The sequence below is a fragment of the Drosophila nasuta genome, chromosome 2R (assembly GCF_023558535.2).
Source record: "Drosophila nasuta strain 15112-1781.00 chromosome 2R, ASM2355853v1, whole genome shotgun sequence".
NCBI classification, from domain to species: Eukaryota; Metazoa; Arthropoda; class Insecta; order Diptera; family Drosophilidae; genus Drosophila; species Drosophila nasuta.
Window position 1 is genome coordinate 3,141,663 of NC_083456.1, and position 27,397 is coordinate 3,169,059.

At 37.9% G+C, this 27,397-nt stretch overlaps 2 protein-coding genes across 2 annotated transcripts in view; one reads left to right on the forward strand and one right to left on the reverse strand.

Moving 5' to 3' along the window:
- The first annotated feature begins 1,622 nt into the window (after positions 1 to 1,622).
- Positions 1,623 to 3,148, forward strand: LOC132783904 (putative odorant receptor 85e). The gene is made up of 3 exons (XM_060789215.1): positions 1,623 to 2,395; positions 2,453 to 2,999; positions 3,074 to 3,148. Exons 1-3 carry the CDS (start codon positions 1,623 to 1,625, stop codon positions 3,146 to 3,148), a joined length of 1,395 nt encoding a protein of 464 aa, XP_060645198.1.
- Positions 3,149 to 9,308: 6,160 nt separating this feature from the next.
- The window catches only part of LOC132786565 (dopamine D2-like receptor), a 53,052-nt gene continuing 34,963 nt past the window's right edge, over positions 9,309 to 27,397 (reverse strand). The window contains exons 3-7 of the mRNA XM_060793121.1: positions 21,895 to 22,127; positions 21,607 to 21,835; positions 19,507 to 19,645; positions 19,062 to 19,436; positions 9,309 to 14,012 (exon numbers count right to left, since the gene is read on the reverse strand). Of these exons, the coding sequence (XP_060649104.1) occupies positions 12,608 to 14,012; positions 19,062 to 19,436; positions 19,507 to 19,645; positions 21,607 to 21,835; positions 21,895 to 22,127 (2,381 nt within the window). The 3' untranslated portion in view covers positions 9,309 to 12,607. The remainder of the gene's footprint in view (positions 14,013 to 19,061; positions 19,437 to 19,506; positions 19,646 to 21,606; positions 21,836 to 21,894; positions 22,128 to 27,397) is intronic.

The window sequence follows — 27,397 nt, forward strand, 5'->3', positions numbered from 1 at the left end:
CAATCAATTGCAATTTGTGTAATTACCCCGGTCAACATATGCTTGATTCAAGTCCATTTTCACACGCTGGGCAAGTGTTAGCTGCGTATTATTCTGCAGATGGGAACGTGAAGTAAGCAAAGGTGCTTCCTTGATTGATTACACAATAGTACTGTACGTATTGTCATAGCATTATTTTACAAAATTCATACATCTTCTACATAATGCATAATTTATAGAATTAGTAAAGCTTATGAAATTACTAATCAGACTATTGATCGATGAGACCATATATAGGATAACTAAATGTCTTTATGGATCTATTTGTAATTTGTAATTTAGTTATCGATTAATATTTTATACCGGGATTCATTAATATAATTTGATCTAATTGATGTTCATTACCGCCACATTCGACATATGAACTTATTAAGAATTAAAGTACAACAAGTAACAAAGTCGAGGGTGCGCGACTGTGAGATACCCGCTACATATTTCTAATAAAACCATATTCTACGAATATACTAAATATACTGAAGGCTTTATTTATTTGGACTTTGCTATAGTATAGTGTTAAAAATATAACATACTAAACATTCCAGATTGTCAGCCCAAGCTAATAAGACCCGGTTGTAGTAAGAGTTTTTGACATGCCAAAGTTTTTGTTAAATAACTTATACAATTTTTATCTGATCGCAACCGACTTTTTATATATTTTATATACTATAGTTATTATTAAATTACGCTTGTTATTATATTTATGTTTTTTTTTTTTTAGGCGTGGCAAAAATTTGAACTAAACTTGATCTGCGAGCATAAGAAATTCTGTCGAAAAAAATATAGCTCTATCTCTTATAATCTCTGAGATGTAGACAGATTGATAGACAATCAGACGAACATTGCTATATCGTGTCGGCTGTTGACATTGGTCAAGAATATATACATTCTTTATGGGGTCGGAGATGACTCCCTAAGCCTGTTACATACATTTTCTGCACCTAAAAAACAGGTGGGCTATACATAGTCGAATGTGTTTATATGCATTGCAAATAAACATTGCAAATCTGATATATAATTATGATAATATTCGAATAATAACGTTTATTTATACGAGTATAAGGTGCAATTTAAATTGCTTATAATCAAAGTCACACTAATGTACAGTTCGTAGCGTTACTGATGCCTCTTATTACATTGTGTTGACGGGTAAAGAAATAATTAAGCGAATGATTCGGTAACTTAAGCGCGAGTTTGAGGAACTTTCCATAATAAATCACTATGGACTTTTGGTAGATATAAGAATCCTTATTATTTGGTTAAAAATCATTTCGGAAGTCAATCAACTTGATAGAGATGGAGCCCCTAGAACCGTTCGCAAAGCCTGAGCTGAGCTGCCAAACTACAAGAATGGCAATTAAACATTTCCCAAACAAAATTGTGTATGTCAACGCCCACGCAGAGCACGCCTCAAGAACAATTAGGCGAAACAGGGAGCAACACTTAGCTGAAAACTTTTAAAAGCTCATTAATGCATAAATTAGGTTGTAGCCCCGCTGACAAAGCGGACAGACTGGCCAACATGCCCTTAAATAGCCGACGCGAAGCTCACAGATGAGCAGTTAAAAGGCAAATAGCCTGGGAGCATGGCTGGTTTGCAGTTTCACGGCGGCATCGATGCGAACATTAACTACGCCGAAAGAGACCAGGATGTGCCTCGTGTGCCTCAGCTGTTTGGACTACAGTTGAAGTTGCAATTGCTGACGGGTCTGTTACCCACGCCGGAACTGTCACACTGCCTACCCCAATGGGTGCAGGTGGGACTGATTGGCATTACTCGTCTGTATTGCCTGCTGGTCATACTCATCTCGCTTCACCTGGGTCTGCTATTTAGCAAGACAACATTGGACGCGCTGCCCACGGGCGATCTCGAGGATATAACCGATGCACTCACAATGACAGTCATTTATTTCTTTACGGCCTACGCCAGCATTTATTGGTGTGTCCGCTCCAGGCGACTGCAGCTCTACCTGAACTATATCAATCAGGAGTATCGACACAGCTTCGTCAATTGCTACACCACCTACCGCTGGGCGCGAAGCTTTTCGGCTCTTTGGATGGGCGCTTGTTTGGCAGGCGTCATCTTTTGGGGGATTACACCTCTGGTATTGGGTCATCATGCGCTGCCATTGCATTGTTGGTATCCTTTCGATGCGTTAGCCGATCACATTTATCCTTTGGTATACGCGATACAGCTCTATGGCCAGATCATTGTAGGTGCCGCCTTTGGCTATGGCGGCTTGATGTTTGTTACCTTTAGTCTACTGCTGCTCGCCCAGTTCGATGTGCTCTACTGCAGTCTCAAGAATCTGGATGCACACGCTAGGTTGCTATCCGGTGAAACCTTGCAGCAATTGCAGTGAGTGTATAATTTCGTTGTTACTGACTAATTAATCGATTGCTATCTCTTTGAAAGTGCTCTACAGTGTCATCTGCTACTCGATGATGCCACCTGCGAGCTCGGTCAATACGCAATGCTGAGAGAGCACGCCACGGATTTGCAGAAAATGACAAGGCAACGCATGCAGCCAGCTCCCAGCTTGAAGAGAGCAGCTCACGACGGTCTCGTAGAATGTGTGCGTCTGCATCGATTTATCCTAAACTGCGCTGCTGAGTTGGAGCAAATATTCAGTCCATATTGTTTGTGTAAGTCGCTACAGATCACCGTTCAGTTGTGTCTGCTCGTCTTTGTGGGCGTATCTGGTTCCCGCGAAGTGGTTCGCGCGATCAACCAGCTGCAGTATTTGGGTCTGACACTTTTCGAGCTCCTTATGTTTACGTACTGCGGCGAACTGTTGCGACGACACAGCGTCCGTGTTGGGGATGCTTTTTGGCGTGGCGCTTGGTGGCAACATGCTCCGCAAATGGGCAAGGATATGATTATTTTCCTGGCAAACAGTCGACGTGCCGTTCAGGTTACCGCTGGCAAATTCTACGTTATGGATGTGAATCGGTTGCGATCGGTAGGTTGCTGATATAATATCCCATTCCTGCCTGCCAACCATCCTGACTTTTGTTTTTGCTTTCATTGCTTCAGGTTATTACACAGGCCTTTAGCTTTCTGACGTTGTTGCAAAAATTGGCCGCCAAGAAGGCAGTCGCGGAGTCCTAGCTCGTCTCTGTAAACTGCCGCTGATTGTTTGCCTTTGTTAATATTTATTTTTCTCATTAAAAACATGTCGAGTAAAATGCAAATATTATTTACATACATTTACGCCTTGTTCATTTATTTGCTTAACATTTTACAGCTACAGCGCCCACCTACAAGTGTCAGCTTGGGTGTGGCCCAAAGCGACGAAGATGGGATGTAAATGGAGTTTCTTTGCTCGTCCTTGACCTATCATTGATAAGAAACCCATGCTGACGCGAACAAGCGCGAGACCTAACTCAAAACTCTTAAAAACCAAGTCTTGAATGTATACTCTTCATAATGGATAGGGTGGTTGACAATACAAGAATAAATAAGAGAGAACGAGGGACATTAAATTTAATTTGCTTAATTACCCACTGCATATTCTTAATATTCTCTCTTGTAGAAAATAGGAAATTAAAGGTCTTGTATAGAGCATCAGAAGTTCTGCTTCCAGAAGTCTTGCTAACTATTTAATCGCTGTTTCTGTCTTTTATTTTGGTTTCTTCAAGTGCCATATCGCATGGCATAATGTCGACTGCAACCGCGTGCCTCGCGTATCTGTTGAGCAAAAGTTCTCAGATTTGCGAAACAGCCTAAAAGTCGACTTTAAATTTGGTCGTTCGCATCGCACGTAGAAAAAACTTATGGAAAAGTTTTCAACTCATTTACGCTTTGTATTTTTCATTGTCCCAAGCACACACTGTTATGTACCGTACAATCATATGGATGTGTGTGTGTGCGCACAAAAATGAAAGCTTTTGGCTCACGTACGTGAATGTACATACATGTGCGATTGTGTGTATGGGTGTGTATATTTATAGTGAGTAATTTGTTTCTGTTTTTGCTACCCGCTTTGAGGCGCCCACGTATTGTTTTTTTGCTCGTTAGATTATTACCTTTTTGCTTATTGTTCTTTGGCATTTCATGTCGTTGCGGAAATATCTTTCACTTTGTCGATTTGTTCTTTAGACAGGTAACTAGCTTTATGCGTGTGTGCCGGGCCAGGAAATATATATAACAGGATATTTTTGATAAGCGAAATGTATAAGCATCAACGGAATGCTATGTATTAATGTGATTGTCATATTTCTTTGGCATCTTTGAGGGTGACTTACATCCACAATGCGATTCATCTCAAGTTTCCAAGCAAAAGAGAACAAATAAAAAATGCATTTAATGGTAATGTATTTGTTTGCCAAGCAGGTCCACTGCACAAATTGGAAATTTTACTTGCGCCATTAATGCAAATCGCCATTGATAAACAAATCAAATTGAGTTGCAGATAAATGGGGCAGTCGCAATTCGAAATTGCCAATAACATCTGCTCGTCTAAAAGTTATCAACATTTTCTTTCCTTTTCTTCTGATTTCAGATCTCTCTATTTGAATTTAAAGCCAGTATCCAAATAACTATAATATTATTACTGTATTATGTTAAAGTATTGGAACACGCAAGTGATTACTTTTGGAAATGTAATACATATAACAGCTTAGAAATGTCATTTTTTAATCCTGAGTCCTATATAACTATCTTGTTTATCTCTAACGCACCTTTCTAGCTTAGAAAAGAATTTAATGTGTCGCATTATATTATTTTTGTATGTAATGTGTCGCAGGACATCAACACTTAATAGTTTTTGAGTGTGTCAAGTGCACATTTGAATTGTTAAAGTAATAACATAATACAAAGTATTGTTCATATTTATTTCTGCTCCAATATTTGATGGGTTTTTTTTGTCACACGTCTCAAGGCAGTGTGCGTGAGATGCATTTTGTGATCTTAGCCTTGGATGGATAAATAACCTCTACATTTCAGGAGATATTTCTTGTGACGTCTTCATATTTATGCATTAGCAAAAAGTATTTGACCTAAAGTGCGCCTAAAGTCCTAATGTCAAGCCTCAACACAAAAACCGATGAAAATATTGTAGAAGTAAGATGAGAAGGTTCATGACACGCATACTGCATTGTGACAAGTTATTTTTAGTAATCAAAAATGCACTTAACACCCCAAGAAAATTGCATTTCTCCTCTAAACGAGAAAACTCTGTTAGAAATAACTAACTATTGTTAGCCACATATACATATCTTAAGATATGAGTGGTAGATTTCGTTGAGAGTTTATTCGTTGCAGATGAAATACATGAACACTTGAGCTTAAAAACAGAGTTTCATCTCTTCGTTTTTTTAAGTAAATTGGGTATAGCTTGAGAAGTTCTTATATATTTGTTGCAAGTAATCTATAGTATATATATATACATATGTATAGCTGAAGACGAAAATATGTTTATTTGAACCATTTTTAATTCTCTTATGTGTTTATGTAATGCGTGTTAAGATTGAAACCTAATAGATAAAGGGTATTTCAAAATCAAGTATTCTCGGCTGGTTTATATAACTAACTATGCCAGCACTTTTTCAGATATTGAACCCATCGTTGACAGCTGTCTAGAAACGGGAGGAGACGAAAGCCATTACAAAACCTTACCTCAATCTGTGGATCCCTCTCGTAAATGGCTTTGGTTTTAACTTGGATTAGAAATATGTTTGTGGTCCAGCGAAGAAATGCGCGAAAATATGTTTATCAAACAAATTTGTTTTGCATTCTGGAAAAGTTGAGTGGCCTCCATGAAAAGTTGGGTAAATGAATAACAATCTACCACTAGCTGCCCCCGCTCCTTAGCCAAATTGGCTACCAGTTGGGTTAGTTGGAAGATGCCAGCTGTCTGTCAGCGGCTTGGCACACAGCCAGACAAATAACTAAGCCCGCATAGCATTTGCTATTGATGGAACTTTGCTGCTGGCTAGGACCTGTCGACAACTTTGAAGTAGTCTCCTGAAATTAAATTAACACAAAGGCATTTCGTGTCAACATTTTTGGGCTGTCAGATGGTGGCATTTTAATTGAAACCAATCAATAATAAACGGCACTGGCAATGGCGATAGCAATGGCAATGTCCACGCCAATGCCATTGGCAACTCTTCCTGTAGTAAAGGGAAGCAGCAGCTGTCAAAGATTTGTATTAAATGCACCATTAAATTGGGCTCAATCGCTTGTGTCATTGCCTTTAGCTTTTTACAAACTTTTTGTTTTTCGTTGTTAAATAGAACAATTCATCGGCATTTCAAGATATTCTATAATCTTTGAATATTGTTTAATACAAGCATTACAAGTTAATAAAAATGTTCTTGTAGATTGAAATTCTTATCAATATTGTCGCGAACAAAGTCTTCTGATATTGCCTTGCCTGCAAATTATTTTAACACTTTGTTGTATAGTATGCTGCCATTTTGGCAGCTAATCAAATAAATTTCCTGACAGGATGACACAGCTGCAGGGTTCTGACTGAGTTAAAGAGCTGCCTAATTCAATTTGCACAGACAATATTAAATTTGCATTTGATACATGAGTATTTTTTGGGCAACTTTAAAATTTAATTAGCGTGATCAAATTGTTGTACATAGCGATTTAAAGCACAATAAGTGCCAGAGTGTCGAAATATTGTTGTTCGTTTGCCGCTGTCATATATGTTTGTATTTCAAATATCCTGCAGAGATATGTGCCTCTGGCCGATGATTCAAAGACAAATCCACACATTCACAACATAACACTGCACAACATCACACACAATGCAAATGCCTTAGGACAATCAAACAAAAGCTAGCTATAATTTTCACTACGGCGACAATTTGTCTGCAAAGTGCTGTGGGTGTATGTGTGGTGTGAGTTGTGCGTGCTTGTGTACTCACGTGTGTGTGTGTGTATGTGCGTGTAAAGGTCTTTGTACAGTTGGCAAATGCCAACGACAAAATCAGAATGACAATTTTGAAGTGCTACTATTCAGTTAAATGCTATCAGAGACTTTTACTTCGCTCTGCCATTTCTCTCTCTTTTTGGCATCTATAAAGTGCTTTTATGAAATCTATAAGACCCACAATTTGATTTAATAACTATAATGCTACGATATCAATTATTTTGTAGTGGTCGTTAGTGAAAGCAGCTTTAGGGGGTGTGTAGGAACTGATATTGTGTTCACAACGTTGTACGCCTTGTACTCGTTGCATTGTTGGCATTTAAAGCCAAATGTTATGGATATTAAATGTGCAACAAGCTGCTTGGTCCATAAATCAATGCAATCGGACACAGATTGCGCAGAGGATATACTTTCTTTTTTTCTGCTTGGTTGCATTTATTGAAAATTGACATTTTTTTGAATGCATTTAAAATGATGATTTGTGCATTTTTAATTTTCATATTAATATTTATATTTATATTTATATTCTTTTAATCAAGAAATAATTTAGAATCGATAGATTTATGAAAACATTTATCAATCTTAGCTTAGTCATCTTTTGTTGTTACATAAAATTTGTTTATACCCGTTACCCTAAGAGTAAGAGAGTATTATAACTTTGTGCCGGTAAAAAATGTATGTATCAGACAGAAGCAGTCATCTCCGGTCCCATAAAAAATATATATACATATTCTTGATCAGCCGACACGAGTCTATCCGTTTGTCTGTCTGTCCGTCCGAATGTATTTCAATTCAGACAATTTAACCAAAAATATTTAACACTTCGCTGAGTTTTGGCTTGTCATTGGGAAAATAGCACAGAAAACTGAAGCCTACCTCTATTGTAAGGTGTAAATGTGTGTTTGTGGGTGAAATGTGTTTTTTACAGTCAATACCATTGCATTACATGCATGGTTTCACACATTGAATAAAGGGAGATTTTAAGCTCAAAAAGCAAAGAAAATTTAATAGCCAAATTCAAGTGCTGCACAGCGATGCCTTAGGTGTTTGATAGCTGACACTTAATTTATTGGCATTTATTGCTTGTTGTAAATCTAATCGATGGGTGAAAATTGTCAATAAAATGTGATATTCTTTAACTTTAGAATTCAAATTTATAATATGATATATGTATGTTGATAAATCGTGAATTCCTCTTAAGTCGATTACTATAATTTTTTTTGTGTTTTCCATTTATTGCGATGATATTAAATTTAAAATGAATTTAATGTAAAAAGTAAAGTTTCGAAATTGTGTAGAAATAATATCTAAATTAATTCCAAGCAGCAGTTTACAGTACAATGTATATCCGTAGGGAGAAAAAGCCTAAAAGTGCACTAAATTTTTTATTTTTGTTTCCTGTCCTCAGGCCACAGTTGTGCACAAAATTTTAAGTTAGCGTCGCTTTGCTAACAACAAAACAAGTAAGAAAGCTACAGTCAAGTGTGCTCGACTGTGAGATACCCGCTACCCATTGTGAATCAAAACAAAATAGTGCAGTATTATGATAAGCTTACAAAAATTTTAAATATACTTGATATGAGTGCGAACATAACAAATGCTGTCGATTAAAATTGATATCGTTATCCCTTATAGTCTCTGAGATCTAAGTGTTTATACAGAAGGACAGACAGACAGATTGACAGACTGACATTGATATATCGACTCAGCTGTTGACGCTGATCAAGAATATATGATATATGTACTTTATGGAGTCGGAGATGACGCCTTTTGCCTTTTACATACATTTAATAGAAGCACAAAGTTATAATACCCTTCTTCTCTATGGGTAGCGGGTATAAACAGCAGCAATGGTAGAAGAAAAAACCGTTTTTTTTCGTCCATACTTTCATATCCCAAATGCCACGCCCCACGGTCCTGCGCTGCTTTACGAGGCCCTTAAAGCTGGAATAAAATTAAGAGACGCTGAGTAGTCGCAATTTCGGACTTTTGCTCATTTTTTATGGTTTTGGCTTGCCACTTTGTACGGATTTACTTTACGCTTTTTGTGGTCTCGAAGCTTGCACACAAATTTGTGAAGCACTAACGTGCATTAATTTTTCAAAATGCCGTCAAATAATTATCATTATCACCATTCAACGAAATTTATGAATGTTCACTGCGCGCAGCCCGTAACATTATTTGTGTCATTTATCTGTCAGCAGCTAATTGAAGCTAATTTTTTAAGCAAGTAATATGTCAAATTAATATTATTTCTGCTCGTAACTTAATTATTAAATAATTTTTAAAAATGGTTGCACTTTATTTTTAAGTTCTATTGAATTTTGTTTTGAGATAACAACGGAAAAAAAGAGTTTTAACCAATTTTAGATTTTGTTTGATTATTTTATTGAATGCACATTTATCAGAAATCATAAAAGGCTTTTCAAGTACATTTGTTTACAGTTAAGTTAATAATAATCGTTAACCCTAATATGTTATACATATAATCATTTGTCTTTGACTTGGTTGAAGGAATATCTACTTACATTATTACATATATAATTGTATATATATATATTTATACACCGCCCTTGTTATATAACATCAACACACAGAGATATGTCCATAAATGGGTTATTAGTTTGGCTTTGTATTTCACTTTCAAAGCATTTACTATTCTTTTGGGATAGTCAACTGCAATTGGTTCTATGTCAGTACTCTAACACATATTTTTTCCAAGATGTAACGTGTGTTTGTTTAAATATAAATTCGAAAATTCTCATCAAAACTTGACGCTTGAAGGAAACCTGAAGTTTTGATCCACTGAAAATGCATTCCTTTAAAATGTAATTATATTTCATATATTGTATTTAATTGCAAGTGGGTGCTCAATAAATAATAAATTCAAATAAATTAGTGATGGTAATGGTAATTGAATTTAGTTTTGCATATTTGATTTGTAGTTAGAATACCCCAATGGGATTTGTTATGTGTATTTTCTACTTGTATAGTCCATTTATGTACATATTGAGACTGAAAATTATCTAGGGCCTAAAGCACATCTATTCAAATATCTAGTTGGTACATTAGTTTTCTATATAATACAGTTGTCTATTAAATTTAGTTGACTGAAATGCATTCAGCTTAGCATAGCTAATTGTAAAGCGTTTTGTGAAAATGCTTCCCCTTTTGGTTGTCTTAAATATTAATCGACTACTCTAAAGTTGTATTCATATTTGTGATTAATTAGTATTTACAATTCCCAGTTGCCCCTTGGAGGCAACATAAATCAGCACAATTAAAGCACAGATAATATTCAATTATTATTCTATATCAATTCATTCATTGCTGGAGACATTTATCAAGTTTAAATTCGTATATTGCCTAACTTACATTTACTTTGAGTGAATATTTGATTTAGTTTAGCATCTTGCCAACTTTCCAGTGTAGTTGTTGCCCAAATTTTTCTTTTTGCATTCCCAAGCACATAAATGGTATCATTCCAAATACTCGTACACTTTCAATCAGTTCGAAATAGGCAACACGTTCATTTTTTTCAGTGGTCTCAGAAAATTACTTTGGTCTCATCATTCGTCATTGATTTCCAGTCAATTATTATATATAGCACAATTCTCGGTTTCCGAAATTCTTATAAATTTGACAGTTTTTATTTACTTATTAATAATCTTTATACTATAAACTGTATAGTACAATAATATAATATAAACAGAATCTTCTAGTTAGTTGACTTTCTCCATACACTGCAATTGGCTTTTATAAAAACACCATATGCTCAGAACGGCAAAGCGGAAGCGGAAGTTGCTGCCAGTTGACTATCGGAGCTTTCAAGATGTTTGTGTTGTTCACCCTGAGGGCTAGAAGCGAGATGGGCGCCAAGACCATTAAAGTTCAATGAAGTTTTCACTTGAGTGTGACATTTTCGACCAGCCTATTGACCCTAAAAAACTACCCACTGACATCGGCAGCAATGAAGTGGAAAAATATTTCCGTTGGCGATAAAATAGCTATAAATTTTCAAGCACCGCGGGTGCTTTTACTTCATCTGCGTCTGGCGTTGTCTGTCGTCGTTGCCGTGGTCGTATGGACTGAAAAATTTGTCACCAAAATGATAAAGAACTGAAGAAGAAACAAGAGAGCGGAAAATGGTTTTAAACCTGACGTGTGTGGCAGCATCTTTTTGAGAAGGCGCTGCTAATGGCACCATTACCTGACCCCTCCTGTCGTGTTCTTACTGTCACTCTCACTCTCTATTTCTCTCTCTCTCTTTGCCTGTTTTCTTCCCTTGCTGTGTTCCTCTCAATAAGACTGTCCATGAGGCTTTTCATACACTTTGTAGCCAAAATTGCGCTTTAAACTTGGCGAGCAGTGAAACTTTTGAGGCATATATCTTTCATTATAGCGCTACTTATTCTTGTTGCTATTATTATGGGTTTTCCCTTGATTGTTGTTCTTATTTGAAGTGTTCCTCGACCAACTGTTTGTCTAGATTTGTGCATGTGTCTGCAATCGGAACTGGGACTTGGTGGTGGTAAACACCCTCAAGACGAGCATTGGCTTCTTACGTGACCGGCTGAAAATTTTCATTTCGCTCACGGAAGCAGGAGCAAATGAATCAACTTTTCGAATAAAAATAAGAAAATGCCAATCTCTTCGCTATTAACCATAAGAACAACAATTTCTATAGACATTGCGTACGTGATGATCGCTTCAATGAGTATTTCATGATTCTCGCATTTGCGGTTTGAAAATTATCATAAATTAAACACATAATTGCAAAAGTATACAACACAAATAATGCAACATAATAGTCGATAGATTACGATTCAATAAAGTATAACAACAATAACATTCTGTTAAAGATAAGCACTTGGATTGTTTCCTTTGAGAAAGTTAAGATACCGAAGAAAAACGTTCTCATAATAAATATCTGAACTTTTGATTTCGTTATATTCCATTTGTTCCATTTAATTAAAAATAAATAATTGCAATACTATTGATTAACTGTATGGAAACTGCTTGCGGTAAAGTTCGATTTGATTTGATTGATTTGCAATCAAATAGTCAACTACACAATCGGGAAGTTTATTCCATATGTTTTGTGGTGCTGGAGGCCATAATTAATTTAGGGAGAAATCATGCTCAGTTTAATAATCCTTAATGGGATTGCATTGCCTTATGGGGCTAACACTCACAAGCTTCGAGAGAGCCACAATTAGAGAAAAGAGCGAGACGACATGTTGCCGTTGTCAGTGTGGTCTGAGGCAACTAAGCTTCTTGTCCGGAACAACTGGGCGCTGGTTCGAAAAGGGATAGGGAATGCACATTGGTTTGGGTATCCTGTTCGTTGGCAAGGCATGCAAATTGAATTTTGAAATTAATTACGGGAACTCAAGACCACAAACACACACCCAAAACACACATTCAGAGTTTGCATATGGAGGGACACGTTCTGTGGTTAACCAGAATGTCAGAGGCGATTCAAATGGACTTGAACATGATGAACTGAATTGAGCTTATAAGTTGGCTGTTGATCCTTCACTGGGCCGCTTAAGCACACCGACCGTAGAGCGTTGTGTGGAGCCAATCTCAAACTCAACGCTAGCAAATTTGATGGGCGGTGTTGGCTTGAGAGAATTGCTATTTGCCTTACTGGAAAGCTTCCCAAGCCTCACGGGTGTCTGCTATCTACTCGGTCGCCAGGCGCTTGTGCTTGAGTAGCGGCAGAGCAATACCTTCTTGAAAGCTTGCCTGAATACCTTATTGAAGATGGTGTAGAATATGGGGTTCACCATAGAACTGGCATATCCCAGCCAGGTGACCACATCGAATACCCAGTGGCTAATGCGTTCCTCACACTCTCCACACACTGTGGGCAGCAGATTGAGTACGAAAAATGGTGACCAGAGTATTACAAAGGTAAAGAAGACAACGCCGAGAACTTTGGTTGCCTTCTGTTCCAGTCGAATGATGCGACCGTGCCGTGAAGAGTTCCTCGAAATGACGCTGGAATTTCGGGAGTGATGGGATCGCACTGTCTGTTGCCTTTGCAGCAGACACGGAGAAGATTGCGGTGTCCTGTTGTTGGACTTCACTCCATCGCCACTACCCTGGTAGTTCATGTTCTGATGGCTTCGCAAGGTCGCTGACCGTCGCAGAGGGGTTGTTGTCGCTGTGTTGCACGTCGTTTTTGTTGGGGTGAGAAGTAATGACGTGCGTGCACCTCCAAAGCTGCTTCCCCTCCGCCGATGCCGGTTGGCATCCCATGTGACCACCGATGCCGTCTTCGAAATGCTCAGTTTGCGTCGTCCTGGACATGGTGTCCCAGGAGCAGCTAGATAACTGCCTCCCTCGCTCTGATGCTGATGCGCCGAGTGAGGCGACAGAGTGTTGGATGTCGCGCCGATAGATGATGCCGCTGCTGCAGGTGCATTTGTAGTTGTCATTCCGCCGACGCCGCCTACTCCCCCAATGCCCACACTGACGCTACTTGTTAACCCGGCCTTATTGTTGCTGCTGGTGCAGAGCAAGAGCTCCATTTCACTAGGGGAACTACTCACTGCAGTTGTTGATGTTGTGGTCACTTTGAATGCTGAAGAAATGATCTTCACTTCAGCCGTTTTCACGCAGCTTTGCAGTGGTCGATCGCCGAAGTAGGGACATGTGCAGACTGAGGGAAGCTGCAGGTAATCGCTCTGATGATTCACATTGTTTGTTACTCGGCACTGCTTGGCCGGCTCAAGTTCAGTATCCGAGTGGCAACCCTTAGGTGTTTTCTCAGTCTGTCTTGCTCTGTCCACATCGCCACTATCGTCTTCATCATCGTCCATGTCATTCTCATCGTGATCGTGACTATGACTGTGACTGTGATCGTGATCATCATTGTCTAGACTCTCGTGCAGCGTCTTGTGATGCGTATAGAGGGCATTCTTTGGCAAGCTATTGTGGCGCTTCCTTCTTCGTAATGTGTCCTGATCTTCGTCTTCAGTTTCTTCACTGCCAGCACGACGTTCACGACCCGAGACTGCCGACGAGGCGCGTCTTCGGTTTTTGTACGCACGTAATCGTTGAGAGAGTTGCGAGAGTGTTCTACAAATATATGAATAAAGAGGAGAGTAAAATATTAATAACATAGTTTTTGATGTTACTTAAAGACAACTAATTTTAATAAATTAAAAAAAAACTTAGCTATTTAGTTAATTAAAATTAAATGTTAGCTTTAGAATTTAGGTAGAATTCACCATATGGGATATGCGTAGATAGTTCGGACTGTCTGTCAATCAATCAGTACAGACAACTTAATGCATACCAATTGAAAAAACATTTTGTATCCTACTCTCAACTTTAGTTGATTTGATGCTTTCCATGAATTTTTTTTAATTAAAATTGTTCATCCATCCAATTGTTAAACAAAGTGTCTGAAGTTATTCAGCCTGTCCGAATAAACACACACAAAACCAGACACAACCACTCACACAACAACACACACACACGGGCACGCTTCGCACACGCTTTGTGGTCACCTGGATATATATATATGCAGAAAAGTAGGCAACGTTTTTATACCCGCTACCCATAGAAGGGTATTATAACTTTGTGCCAGCAGGAAATGTATGTAATATACAGAAGGAGGTATCTCCGACCCTATAAAGTATATATATTCTTGATTAGTGTCAACAGCCGAGTTGATAAAGCCATGTCCGTCTGTCCGTCCGTCTGTATGAATACCTAGATCTCAGAGAGTATAAGAGAGAGAGAGAGAGAGAGAGAGAGAGAGAGAGAGAGATATAATTTTGTAATGCCTGCATGCAGATCAAGTTTGTTGAAAATTTTCTCCATTTTCTGATACCTGAGAATTTTGTTGTGATCGGATAAAAATTGTACAAGTTATTAAAGAAAAACTTTTGTATGGAAAATTACGCCAACTGCAATGTCTGACAATCTGGTATATTTTACACTCTATGGTATATTTTGTACGTAGTACTATACAAATACCCCAAATATACGAATTGACGTATTTTTAGTATTTTTGTGGTATTTTATTTTGGTATATTTTACGAACAGCGCCGCGCTGTTTTGCTTTTATTCAAAATGGATAACGGGTATTTCACAGTCGAGCACCCTCGACTGTGGCTTTCCTGCTTGTTTGGGTTGGCTGTGTGTACACAAAACCCACAAAATGCGCTTTGTGGTTTCTGCTGTTGTTGTTGTTTTTGTTTCTGCTACAATTTTCCTTTTTTTTTGGTAGTCTTAAGGCTTCTCCGTGTTTTTTTCAGCTCCCATTTTGGATTCATTTTAATAAAGCACATGAATTTCAGCGTTGGCTTTGCGGCTTTCTGCCTTGCTGCCATTTGCTTAGCATGCAAATGCTGGAAAAGCAGTAGGAGTAGTAATAGAAACAGCAACAGCAACAACACCAGCGGGCGCCCCAACTTCATTTACTGCGGCAAAGATTAGCAGCTAATGAAAGCGAAAGGGGCGTTGTGGGTTGGAACTGAGGATTGTTGGGAGCCAGAGTTGGTTGCCTGTCAGCTCATTATGCATCCTTGACGCTTCTGATTTTTGTTTGCGCGAGACGCGCGCATAAATTGAGATGCAAACGGAAGAGATGACAAAAAAAAAAGAAATGGAAGATGGATAAGCTAAAGCAAAAGGTGGCCCATCTCATTATGCACAAGTTAAACAAAGGCAAGCAGCTGGCTTGACTCGGTTTATTATTGTTTCAGCCACAAAGGAATTAAACAGCTGCCAACAACTCATCAGCCCATCCAAGCCGAGCAAAACTGAACCAAACTGAGACGAACTGTCGGCTGACAAATTGTTTCCAGTTTTCGCATACACTGCTTGACTTTTGCCCCTCATTTGTGTGTCGCGAGGGATATTTTAAAAGTACCTGTGTTAACCAGAAATGTCTGTATCCAAATGTGATAAAGTTTTTCCCTTGCCTGAAGTTATGGTTCTAAACCAAGCAACTTAAAGTTCAAGAAATATCGTCTTATATACGTATATACGATTTATTGAAATGATTAACAACATCAGTATATTCTCGCCAGATTTTATCTTACTTATGAAACAGTCCTTTGAAACATCGGGAACAAAATAAGTATTAACGTTCTGGTTTAGCTACTTTAGTCGACATGGTTATATACTTGATATAAAAATAACTTGTGTCAAAAGAGTTAATTTTGAATGCCTAATTATTAATTAGACATCAAAGTTAGTCGGGCCATCTATATCCATACATATTTTTATACCCGCTACCCATAGGGTAGAAGGGTATTATAACTTTGTGCCGGCAGGAACACTGGTAGAACGAGGCATCTCCGACCCTATAAAGTATATATATTCTTGATCAGCGTCAACAGCCGAGACGATGTAGCCATGTCCGTCTGTCCGTATGAAACACTGGATCTCAGACTATAAGAGATAGAGCTATAATTTTTTTTCGACAGCATTTGATATGTTTGCACGCAGATCAAGTTTGTTTCAAATTTTTGCCACGCCCACTTCCGCCCCCGCAAATCAAAAAAATCGAATAACAAGCGTAATTTTAAAGCTAGAGAATTTTGGTATATATAATAATAACTATAGTAGTTATGATTCCTGAAAATTTGGTTGCGATCAGATGAAAATTGTCGAAGTTATTAAAGAAATACTTTTGTATGGGCAAACACGCCTACTTACTAGGGGTCTTAGTTGCTTTAGATGACAATCTGGTATATTGTGCCGTCTATGGTATATTTTGAATGCGGTACTATATCAATATACCAAATATACCATTTGGTATATTTTCAGTATTTTTGCAGTATATTCGGTATATTTTGAGAAAATTATCGCAAAATATATTTCTTTTATTCAAAATGGGTAGCGGGTATCTCACAGTCGAGTGCACTCGACTGTAGCTTTCTTACTTGTTTAATTTGCGATATATTCATCTTGGAAATAGAAACAGACTATCTTTATTCACTGCCGCTTAAAACTATTGTAAATCCTTGCTTCACCGTTTTAATTCAGCATAGGGTATACATTCGATCATAAATTGTTAAGTTTATTGAGGGCACTGACATAAAACGACAAATAAATAGTCAAACAATTAAAAGCAATTCTTTTGATTCACCGCGATTTACCAAACGATGAGCTTTGTCATAAACGTCCTGCATAATGGTCGATGCATAAATTGAGAGCCATTGCGGATCAGGTTATCGGAGAAAAGAACCAAATTCAATACCAAAAAAAAAAAAAATCAAAATAATAAGAGATAAAATGGTTTATTGATTGCGCAACTCCCCCATCAAATTATAATATTCAGCAAACATGATGGCACAAAGGTATTGAAGAGAAACAGGTGAAACGGGGGTCAAAAAGATAAGCACTGACCTCGTTTTACATGTAGTGTTTTAATTTATTGCAGTATATAATAGTTTGAAAATAGTTGAAGGGAACAAAAGTGCAGTTTGCAAAGTCTAACCAAAGGTCAATTACGAACTACTTTGTTACCATGGTCATAAATGTATAGTCAAAGCAGAAAGATTGATGTTAAAATTTGTACTTAACACTTGCAATCTGATCACTAAAAGTTATGACTATAATATATTTTCGACTAGATTCTTTAAACTATTAGTTTGTTTATTGTATAAATGTGAAATCGTTTTGCTGAACAAAACGTCAACATTTAGGAAATGTTTTGATCTAATTTCAAAGCTCTCGCTCGAACAGTTTTTCGGCGAAATATCTTGGACTCAAAATCTTTGAAATGTGAAAATGTAATTTTTATTTTAAATTAACATTTTTAATTGAATTTTTGTGTGCGCTTCTCTTTTTCCAGCATAAACCAGTCAACTAAAATTAGAATATTAATAAGAAAGCACCGACTGATGCTGGGCTCTTGCTAAAATCACTTGAGCAAATCAGCCCATTTCCAACCTTTCCTTTAAAACGGCCTTCAAAAAAGGCAAAATAAGAAAGAAAAAAAATTAATTATTACAAAAAATTTCACAACAATTCAAAGGCGGAAGGACAATAAAAAGCAAAATCGTCAGAAAAAACGAGCATGAAACAAGGCCAAAATAAACGAGCCGAACACAAAAAAAAAAAACATTTTCGCTGAACATTTAGCTTGGCTTTTGATGCGGTCAAGCGAAAGGACAGAGACTGAGCCTGGGTAAACTGCTGAGACTGAAGAAGGGAAGGGAACTCAGCCCTTGAGAGGTAAACGTGTTCTGTTTGCTGGTCGCATCTGTTTGGCCTTTTATCAGGTGAAGTAACCCAAACTTTTTGGCATTTACTTCAATTTCGACTTCCGAGCGCTGTGAAAAGAGCTGTCATTTGAAGTGCTCCATTGATATATTGTGGTATATAGTATATGTGAACAATAGTTGTTTGCAATAATACATTTGTTGAGCATTCTTTGGGAACAGCTTGAGCCAGAAAGTCGACTAGCTCGTGACATTTTTTGTATTTACTAATTCTCTTCATACTCATTGCTACCATTTTTATATTCGATTAATCTCATTCGTTGTTCGATTGGATAACTGTGTCGCATTTCCAACTTCTATTCGAAAACGAGTAACGAAGCTTCAGTCGAGAGTGCTGGGCTGTGAGATACCCACTCTCCAATTTTAATAAAATCAAAACAAAACCAAATATACCAAATGCTGTATTTAGTATAGCTATATACTACGGCATTTAAAATATGTGAATAGTTTACTTCTACTAGATACCAGATTATAACATTTTTTCTTGAATTACTGAAATAATAATTTTTTTGGGTGCACCAAAAATCGTGACTCTATCTTTAAAATTGTTATTGGTTGTTTTTGATTAGCGAGGCGGAAGTTTTAATCTAAAACAAACAATAATAACAAAATATTTTATAAAAGTGTTAGTTCTATATGATCTCTTCTGCCTGCTACATACATTTCCTGTTGGCACAATGATATAATAGCGCTCTAGTCTGTGAAGAAATGTAGTTAGTATGTATTGCTCAGTTGAATGCATCTAAAAAATGCTGGTGTTCACAAATTAGCAACATTACATTAATAGTTATTTAACCAAGGCTCGGTCTTTACCAATTCTACATAGAATTTTTTTTTTTATAAATTGGTTGTTATTACTTAGAAATAAATTGATTGAACTTACCCATCGCTCTGCTCACCCAATCGACTGCTGGCCAAGGAGTTTCGCGTGCTCTCGCGTTCCATGCCTAACGTAGTGATGGATAGACCCAGATGATTGCTGGCTCCCTGTCTGCTCTTCGGCGATGTTTGCTGCAGATAAATAGCTCCATGTGAGTTGTGTTGTTGTTGATGCTGGAGCTGCAATGTCTGTTGATGTGTCGCATAACGTTGAGGGCTGCTCGGGAAGGGCAGATGATTTGATATGGAAAATTCGGATTTGGTGGGAGAGCCCGTCGTTGATGACGATGCGACAGATTCCAGGCCACGCGACAACTTCAACATTTCCGCCCCAAATTGATGCAGTGCCGTCATCGTTGTGGGCGTTGGCTCGGGTATGCTGAGTGGGATTTGAAGTACATCCTGGTTAGAATGCCTAAGGGCTTAGTTTGGATTAGGTTACAGCTTACCTGGTATCTGGTAGCCAGAGTTCATGATTGTCTAGAGTACTGAGATCTGTGTCCGTTGAGTTGGCTGAGTGGGCGTGCAGCACCGATGAGGCGTGGCTCTGTCCCGGCTTTAGCAGACGACGCCATGTGCAGCGACGTTCTACAACAGAGTTAAGCAGCGAAAAATCATATGAAAACCATGAAATTGTAGTCGACTCAATCATACGCTATGTGCATAGAAATCGCGTGCTCTGTAAAACAAATAATTGAGCTTAAATAAAAAAAAGAGGCGAACAGAGATTGAGCGCTGAAGGGGATCAGAGTTTGAGGCCAGCAGAACTCTGTTACGTGCTTGGCGCAACTTCAGCTGTCTTACAGAGGATTTAGCTTAAATAACTGCACACACACTCGCCACCCATCCTTATTACATCGTCACACTCATTCTCATACTCGGAACATTCATACCCATTCATACATCCATTCAACCATCTGCCAACTGCAAACTGCACTCAGAGCCCTGTCGCAATGCGTCGTTAAATGTTGAACTCGTTGTTCCGCATTGCGCCGCTTCTATCGTCGATTAGCTATACCAAATGCGCTGCTCCTTCCCCTCTCTTTCTCCTTCTCCATCTCCTGCTTCTTCTTCATCTTATTCCCTCTACCTTCACTTCTATCCACATCACCACGAGGTTTAAAGTTCCATTAAACGTGCTTAGGTTTTATTTTTATTTTTTGTTCAGTCTGATTTATCGATTATTCGTATAGACATACGAAGCGTCGGAAAGTACTAAAAATAGCTTAATATACATATTATATGTAACTTTTGAATATTGCCGTCGTTAAAGGTAAAATTCAATAGTCGCGCCATATATGAAGTGTTAACTTTCTGAGTTAGATTTGATAGTTGTACAAAATTTTTAAGTATAAATTATTAATTTGTAAAGGAAAACAAGGAGAAGGCTTTTGTCTGTTCACATTTGTTTTACAATATAAATGTATAGAAGTTAACATTGAAATTAATTTACTCAAATATGAAATACGAAGTCTATATAGTTATGAAAACAAAAATCAAAACATTTGAACATATATTAATGGATAACAGGATATTTTTATACCCGCTACCCATAGGGTAGAAGGGAATTATAACTTTGTGCCGGCAGGAAATCTATGTAACAGGTTGAAGGAGGCATCTTCGACCCTATAAAGTATATATATTCTTGATCAGCGTCAACAGCCGAGACGATATAGCCATGTCCGTCTGTCCGTCTGTCCGTATGAAACACTGGATCTCAGAGACTATAAGAGATAGAGCTATAATTTTTTTTTTCGACAGCATTTGTTATGTTTGCACGCAGATCAATTTGTTTCAAATTTTTGCCACGCCCACTTCCGCCCCCGCAAATCAAAAAAATCGAATAACAATCGTAATTTTAATGCTAGAGTTGGTATTTTTGGTATATACAATAATTATTTTAGTAGTTATGATTATGGTTGCGATCAGATAAAAATTGTCGAAGTTATTAAAGAAATACTTTTGTATGGGCAAAAACGCCTACTTACTAGGGGTCTTAGTTGCTTTGGCTGACAATCTGGTATATTGTGCCGTCTATGGTATATTTTGAATGCGGTACTATGTCGATATACCAAATATACCATTTAGTATATTTTTAGTATTTTTGCACTATATTCGGTATATTTTGAGAAAATACCGCAAAATATATTTCTTTTATTCAAAATGGGTAGCGGGTATCTCACAGTCGAGTACACTCGACTGTAGCTTTCTTACTTGTTTCTTTTCAATCTTTGTGCGCTTCAAATGGCGAAGTTAGAGATATTATAAATTACAATTGGACCTTTTCTTAATTGTGAATTTTTTCACAAATTTATCTTCTAGAGGATGATTTTTTTCAAAACATAATAAAATAATTTCAATTTACGACAAAAATGTTTGTGAAAAAATTGTATAAGGATAAACTCGGCTTCATTCGAATGCTGGTTACATTTAACTATTGCATATTTTAACAAAATGATAAGAGCATTTCGACTGTAGGTTTCTTACTTGGTGTAGAAATGTTAACGAAGTGTCGAGCCGGAATATACGAGAATTGTAAATGAACTTACCCAAGGCGGGCGCTTGTCCTAGCCAACCGCTGGCCCATCCAGGCGTGGCTGCTGACGTTGGCTGTCCGCCTCCCAAATTCTGACGCTGTCTGGCTAAAAGTCGCACAGTAAGGCAATATGTGAGCAGCATTACACCGAGTGGGATATAAAAACAGACAATCGAGCCAACCAACTTGTAGACCGGATCGGGAATCTGGCAAGTTCCCTTTACCAGCACTGAGGCATGGTCCTGTAAATAAAAAATTGATATTTGGTAATTTTAATCCAACGAACTAACGGTATGTTTACCTTGGAGTACATCAAACTCAGTGGCAGACTCATCGCAATGCTTAGTAGCCAGACAAAGACAATCTTGAGTGTCACTCTCCGTCTGGTCTTATTCCGCCCAAAACGCATTGGGTAGCGAAGCGATAAATAGCGATCCACGGATATAGTACACAGATGCATTATGCTCGCCGTGCAGAATAGCACGTCCAGGCATATCCAGGTCAGACAGTGTTCCGAGCTAAGTGGAAAGTGTCCTGCAATGTGGACAGTACCAATATAAGAGAAGGAAGTTTTGACTTTTATTAGGCTGGCGTTATAAATAACTATTATGGAATGTGTACGAGACGGGGAGAGATGGCGAGAGAGCGAAGCCAGGCAAAGTGTCGGCAATATTTTCCACCTAGCCTCAAATGGGAGGCCAACTGTCGACTGGCCATTTGATTTGAATGCCCTATACACTTTTGATTGTGACGGTTGGTTTGTGTATTGTGTTCAAAATATTTACGAAATGAAAAAATGAAAAAAATGCTACACTAGATATATCTAGTCTTTGGTCGATTCTAAATTCTAAGATATCCTTACTTTTTTGTTTTTCCTACAACTAAAATGTAATTTATAATTATATTTAGAAACTTAGGAGTACATTGGTAATTATATTTAAATTTATTATATATATGTATAACATACAATATATTAATAGGGTAGTTTTGAGTTGACCACAGCAACTTCTGCTTTTTTCTTTGAGCTGCTGTTGCAGAAATAACAAACTCGTATTTTGTTCCGCATCTGACCTTATGGCTGCTGCTTTTGCTGGTCTCACATGATATTGGCCATTGCCAGACGCTCATGCCAACGTTTTTGCTTCCGCCATGGCCCCCGCATTTGCCACCGCATCCACCCCGCGCTCACGTCCCCTTAGTCTGCCACTGTGCTTCCCTCGTGGCTTATGCAACATATTTGCGGCAGCTCTATCATATATGAGAGGCTCGTCCCTAGCCCTTGACAGTCGTTTTGCGCAGCTGTTGGACGTCATAACTCAGCGAGGTGCTCCAAGCCAAGGGTAGGAGCTATAATATATGCTGCATACTCGTACTGCAGACCGATGGGAGGTAGTTGTGATATGCAGACATATAGTCTACTATACATGTACATACATACATACGTATATGTCTGTGTGTGTGTATAAGAGTAAGATTTGTGTGTGGGATTTGCGGCTCAAATTTGACTGAGCATAAATATCGCATTGCAACTGATATAAGATTTCTCTGGGAGCTCAGATTATTTGAAATATATGACATGTAATAAAAGTAATTGTAAGTTGAATTCATCAAAATACTCTAGGCTATTCTCATTTTACTAATTTTATAAAAATTTGTAAATAGTATGTTGTTATCTCTGAGTCTTGTAAAATAATAAAAGCTTCGTTATATAGAAGATAGATAGATATCTATGCTGAGTTCTTTAGAGAAGTTGTTGAGGAACGAAAGGATGACTTTTAGTTGCTAAATGTTATATATGTATGTGACTAAAGGATATATTTTATGCTTCTTCAAATATGAGCAAATATTTCATCCAAAAGCCTAATACTTAACTGTTGCATGCGTTTTCCTTATGGCCATTCGCATTTGTTCAACTTCCTATTAGGCGCTGAAATTACGTACCATTTGATTTGAGCTCAAGTTGTATTGGAAGTGGAGCAAATACAAATGATACGGTCATTGTGCCAGACCCCAACAACGATTTATGTCGGGCCTAAAGTGTCAATTAAATCGATTTGGGGCTGGCCCTTTAAACCGTAGTCAATGCGAACAGGGACAGAGGCACAAGGCAAAAATGGCATTGAAATAAATTTGTTTAAGCAACGTAGAAATGTAAGGAAAAAAGGATAAATTAAATCTGAAGTTTGAGGGCCAGAAGTCTTCGAACGGATGCCATGCGGATGGTGGGAAAATTTCGTTTCCTTCGGCTCGGATCCTGTTTTCCCTGTGCTGGAGCCATTTAAGGAGTGACTTGGCTCAAACACAAAGAAGACCAAACTGCATGCCTGAGGTCTGAGGTCTGCCAGTGCCTAGGGGGCTATGTTACGCTTTTATTTGTGTTTCGATTCTTTCTTTCTCTCTGCTTTTTGTTCTTCCGTTGTGTTGTGTTTTGTTTTGTTTTGTTCACTCACAAAAACATTTCAACTTACAAATGCGAAACAAATTTCAAACAAAAGCGCAAAGTTCTCCTTCTTACTTAAAGAAATAAAGTTTTAGCTGATTTCTCTCCGTTTCTCTCTCTGCTTCCCTTTCTCTTGTTCTCCCTTTCCCTTTCTTTCGTGTCTGAGTGTCTGTGTGTGTTTTGTTTTGCATACTTTGAGATGCTGGGGCAGGTCCAGTCATAAAAACTAAACTAAAACACAAATAGCTGACGAGCTGAGCTCAACTGAAACTTTGCGCCCAAAATGACTTTGTAAATGCGTTGAAACTTATTTAATTTGCTTTTTAGTTTAGTGGGTCGTAACGAGGGCAAGGGACCAGATCTAATAATGACTTTCTTATTTGTCAAATCAACTTACAGACATGGCCCGAAAATACCCCAAAACAAAAATGCGAATCTCAAGTCATGCCGGAACCACGATGAAATGTTAGTTGTTTAGCTTACTACCATTAATATCCTATATTCGAAAAAGTATGTTAAAGACAATCAACCAATGAACAAACAAACAGTTTATAGTATAGAGCCAACAACTCCACAAGTTGCCGCTTTGTCGTTTGCTATCGTTAAACGGTTTCCCCATTACGTATATAGACTAGAATAAGAATATGAAGTCTCTGATCATTATCAGCTGTATGCTTCTACAGGGTATGTAGTATGTTAGTCATTTGATTGTTTTTCCTTATTCGCCGTTGCGAACCGCTGTTTATGACAACACAAGCTATTGTATGACAAACCAGCCAACCAACCATCCAACCCCTTTCTGCATGAGGGCAACAACAGCAACAAATATTTGAACACTTTTCTGCGTTGGTAAACAATTCGCGTGTAGCGCTCCCAGCGGTCATGAGGCAGTTCTCATCCCATTGTGGAAATATGCCAAAAATGATTTATGAATGTATCTTTCTTTGTATGCGTGTGTGCTGCATCGATTTCAATTTTGGGCTATGCTTTGTTTTGTTACTTTGTTGAGCTTCTCAGCATCAGTAACAACAGTTAAGCTGCAAGTATTTAGGACGGTTGTTCGCTATATTTCGAAAGCTTTTCGCTATAAGTAAATTTGTTTAATTCTGTTGCGGACAAAGATCTGAAGAACAAAGTATTTCTATTAAATATCCCAATACTTCTTAAATAAATTACTTTACATGCAAAGTCTATTTATAAATATATGGAAAAGGTAAATGTAAACACGAATCGTAAATCATAAAGCAATCAGAAATAAAATATCGAATAACTGACTGTAAATACATAAAATGCAACAATAGCAATTCGCAAAAAGCATCTCGATGATTCTTTGTCAATAAGAAACGTCAAATAAAATTTACATGTGCGCATTTCGAAGTAACACCAAGCGGAATGGATTAAACAAAATGCCGAAGTTGAGATACCCTGACTTAATTCATAATAATATGTTATTAGCAAGGAACAAACGACAAAAAAAAGAATATAGAAATAATATTATAAGCAATCTTACAAAAAATGTTAAGTGGATCTAAATTCCCGACAACATTCTTTAAAAAATATGTATGCTTAGCTTAGTTGAAAAGCCAACTTTTAACTTTTAATGAATGGTCTTTATACGTTGTCCTTCAGTCTTTAAATAATTTGTTCAACTGAAATTGAAATACCCTACAATAAGTAAAACCATTGTGAGGCAGTTGAAAATATGAAGAGATTATAAAATAAGCCAAATAAGTCAAATGTTTAGTGTTGATTGTTGTTGCTGTCACGAACATACGCTCGAACTGTGTTGAGCAACAATAACAATAACAATTTCAATAACGACATACAAAAATAGACGTGGCAAGAAAAAGCAGAAAAATACATTTCTTTGGCATATGACAGCTACTTAGAGAGGGTCGCGATGAGGTGAAGGGGGCAGGGCAAAGGTCGCACTTGTGGTTGGGACCGCATGTTACGCGTTGAAGCTAAACAAACAGCGGGTAGACATAACATTGATAGCCTGAAGCGACCTCTATGGGCGGGGGCTGCCAATTGATGACAACTGTTGGCTCAAGCGGAGGTGACACACACACACATCCATACACACACACCCATACACACACACTCCTACGCATCCACACGCACTCTCGTGAGCTTTTAGCGATTTGGCTTACATGCCTAATAATCAATCATTTCAAATGCTGCCTGCTTTTGAGTGCCGAATTTAAATCTCTCACGTAATTGGCCTGCCTGCTGTTTTCTGTTTTCTGTCTCTGTATTTCTCTTTGACGTCCTGCGAATTTAAAGTGCTGCCTGCTTTTGAGCGAGGGCTTTAAATCTCTCACGTAATTGGCGTGCCTGCTGTTTATATCTCTCTTTCTTGTTCACCTTCCTCTTCTATCGCTGTGCAAAAGACCTGCGGCGCTTGTTGACATGTTGTCACCTCTGCTGTCAGCAAATTTATGAGTTTGCCCCAACCACCACTTCGTCAGACTGCAAAATCCGCTACACACACATAAGCATATGTGTGTTTGTATGTAAGTAACTGTATTGCGTACTTTTTTTACATTACGCGCATCTGTATGTAAATATTATTTTCATTTCACGCTTCCCGTTGACATATCCGCATGCATATGCATGTGCTTGACAAAATACACATACAAACACACACATGGGTGTATTCCTATACATGCATACACACGTATGCACGTAAGTGTCGTGTTTTATGTTTATTCTTGTTTATGCGCTTGTATCTCTGACCCCCCATGAGATGTGTTTTGATGTCTTTCCCCTTTCTACCCTCGACAAATACTGCCCAACTTTGTCAGCCAAGAGTTTCTAATTGATGAATGATCTTTCGAATTATGTCCACCCAACGGATATATTATATGTTCTGTGAATCTCTGGTTTCATTCTAATTTCTTATTAAAGATTACACTCAGTGGCATTGATACTTTGACCACTTTCTTTAGTCATAGGTTTAATTAATTTTTCTAGGCAGGGTATTCAAGGTTCAGCAGTCCGAATGCTATACCTGACAGTTCAGAATCTGAATACAAATGTTGTCGCAGCTGTCGCAACTGTTGCTGTTGATATTTGTTGTTTTGTTGCGGATGTTCGTGTGTATGTTTTGTGGCCGAATATTTGCGTTGACAGCAGCAGGAGCAAGTGCCATCATGCGACAAATCTCTAAAGGTTCGACATATGGGAGACATAATGAAAATGTTCAGTGGACGGTCAAAAATGTCGTCTAGAAAAACATACACACACATTGGGACCTTCTCTCAATTACGAATTAATTATAATTTAATGTACACTTTATTTAAATTTAATTCAGCTCAGATATATTGGCTCATTACGAGTTCTTATTTCTTTAGCCTTTTAA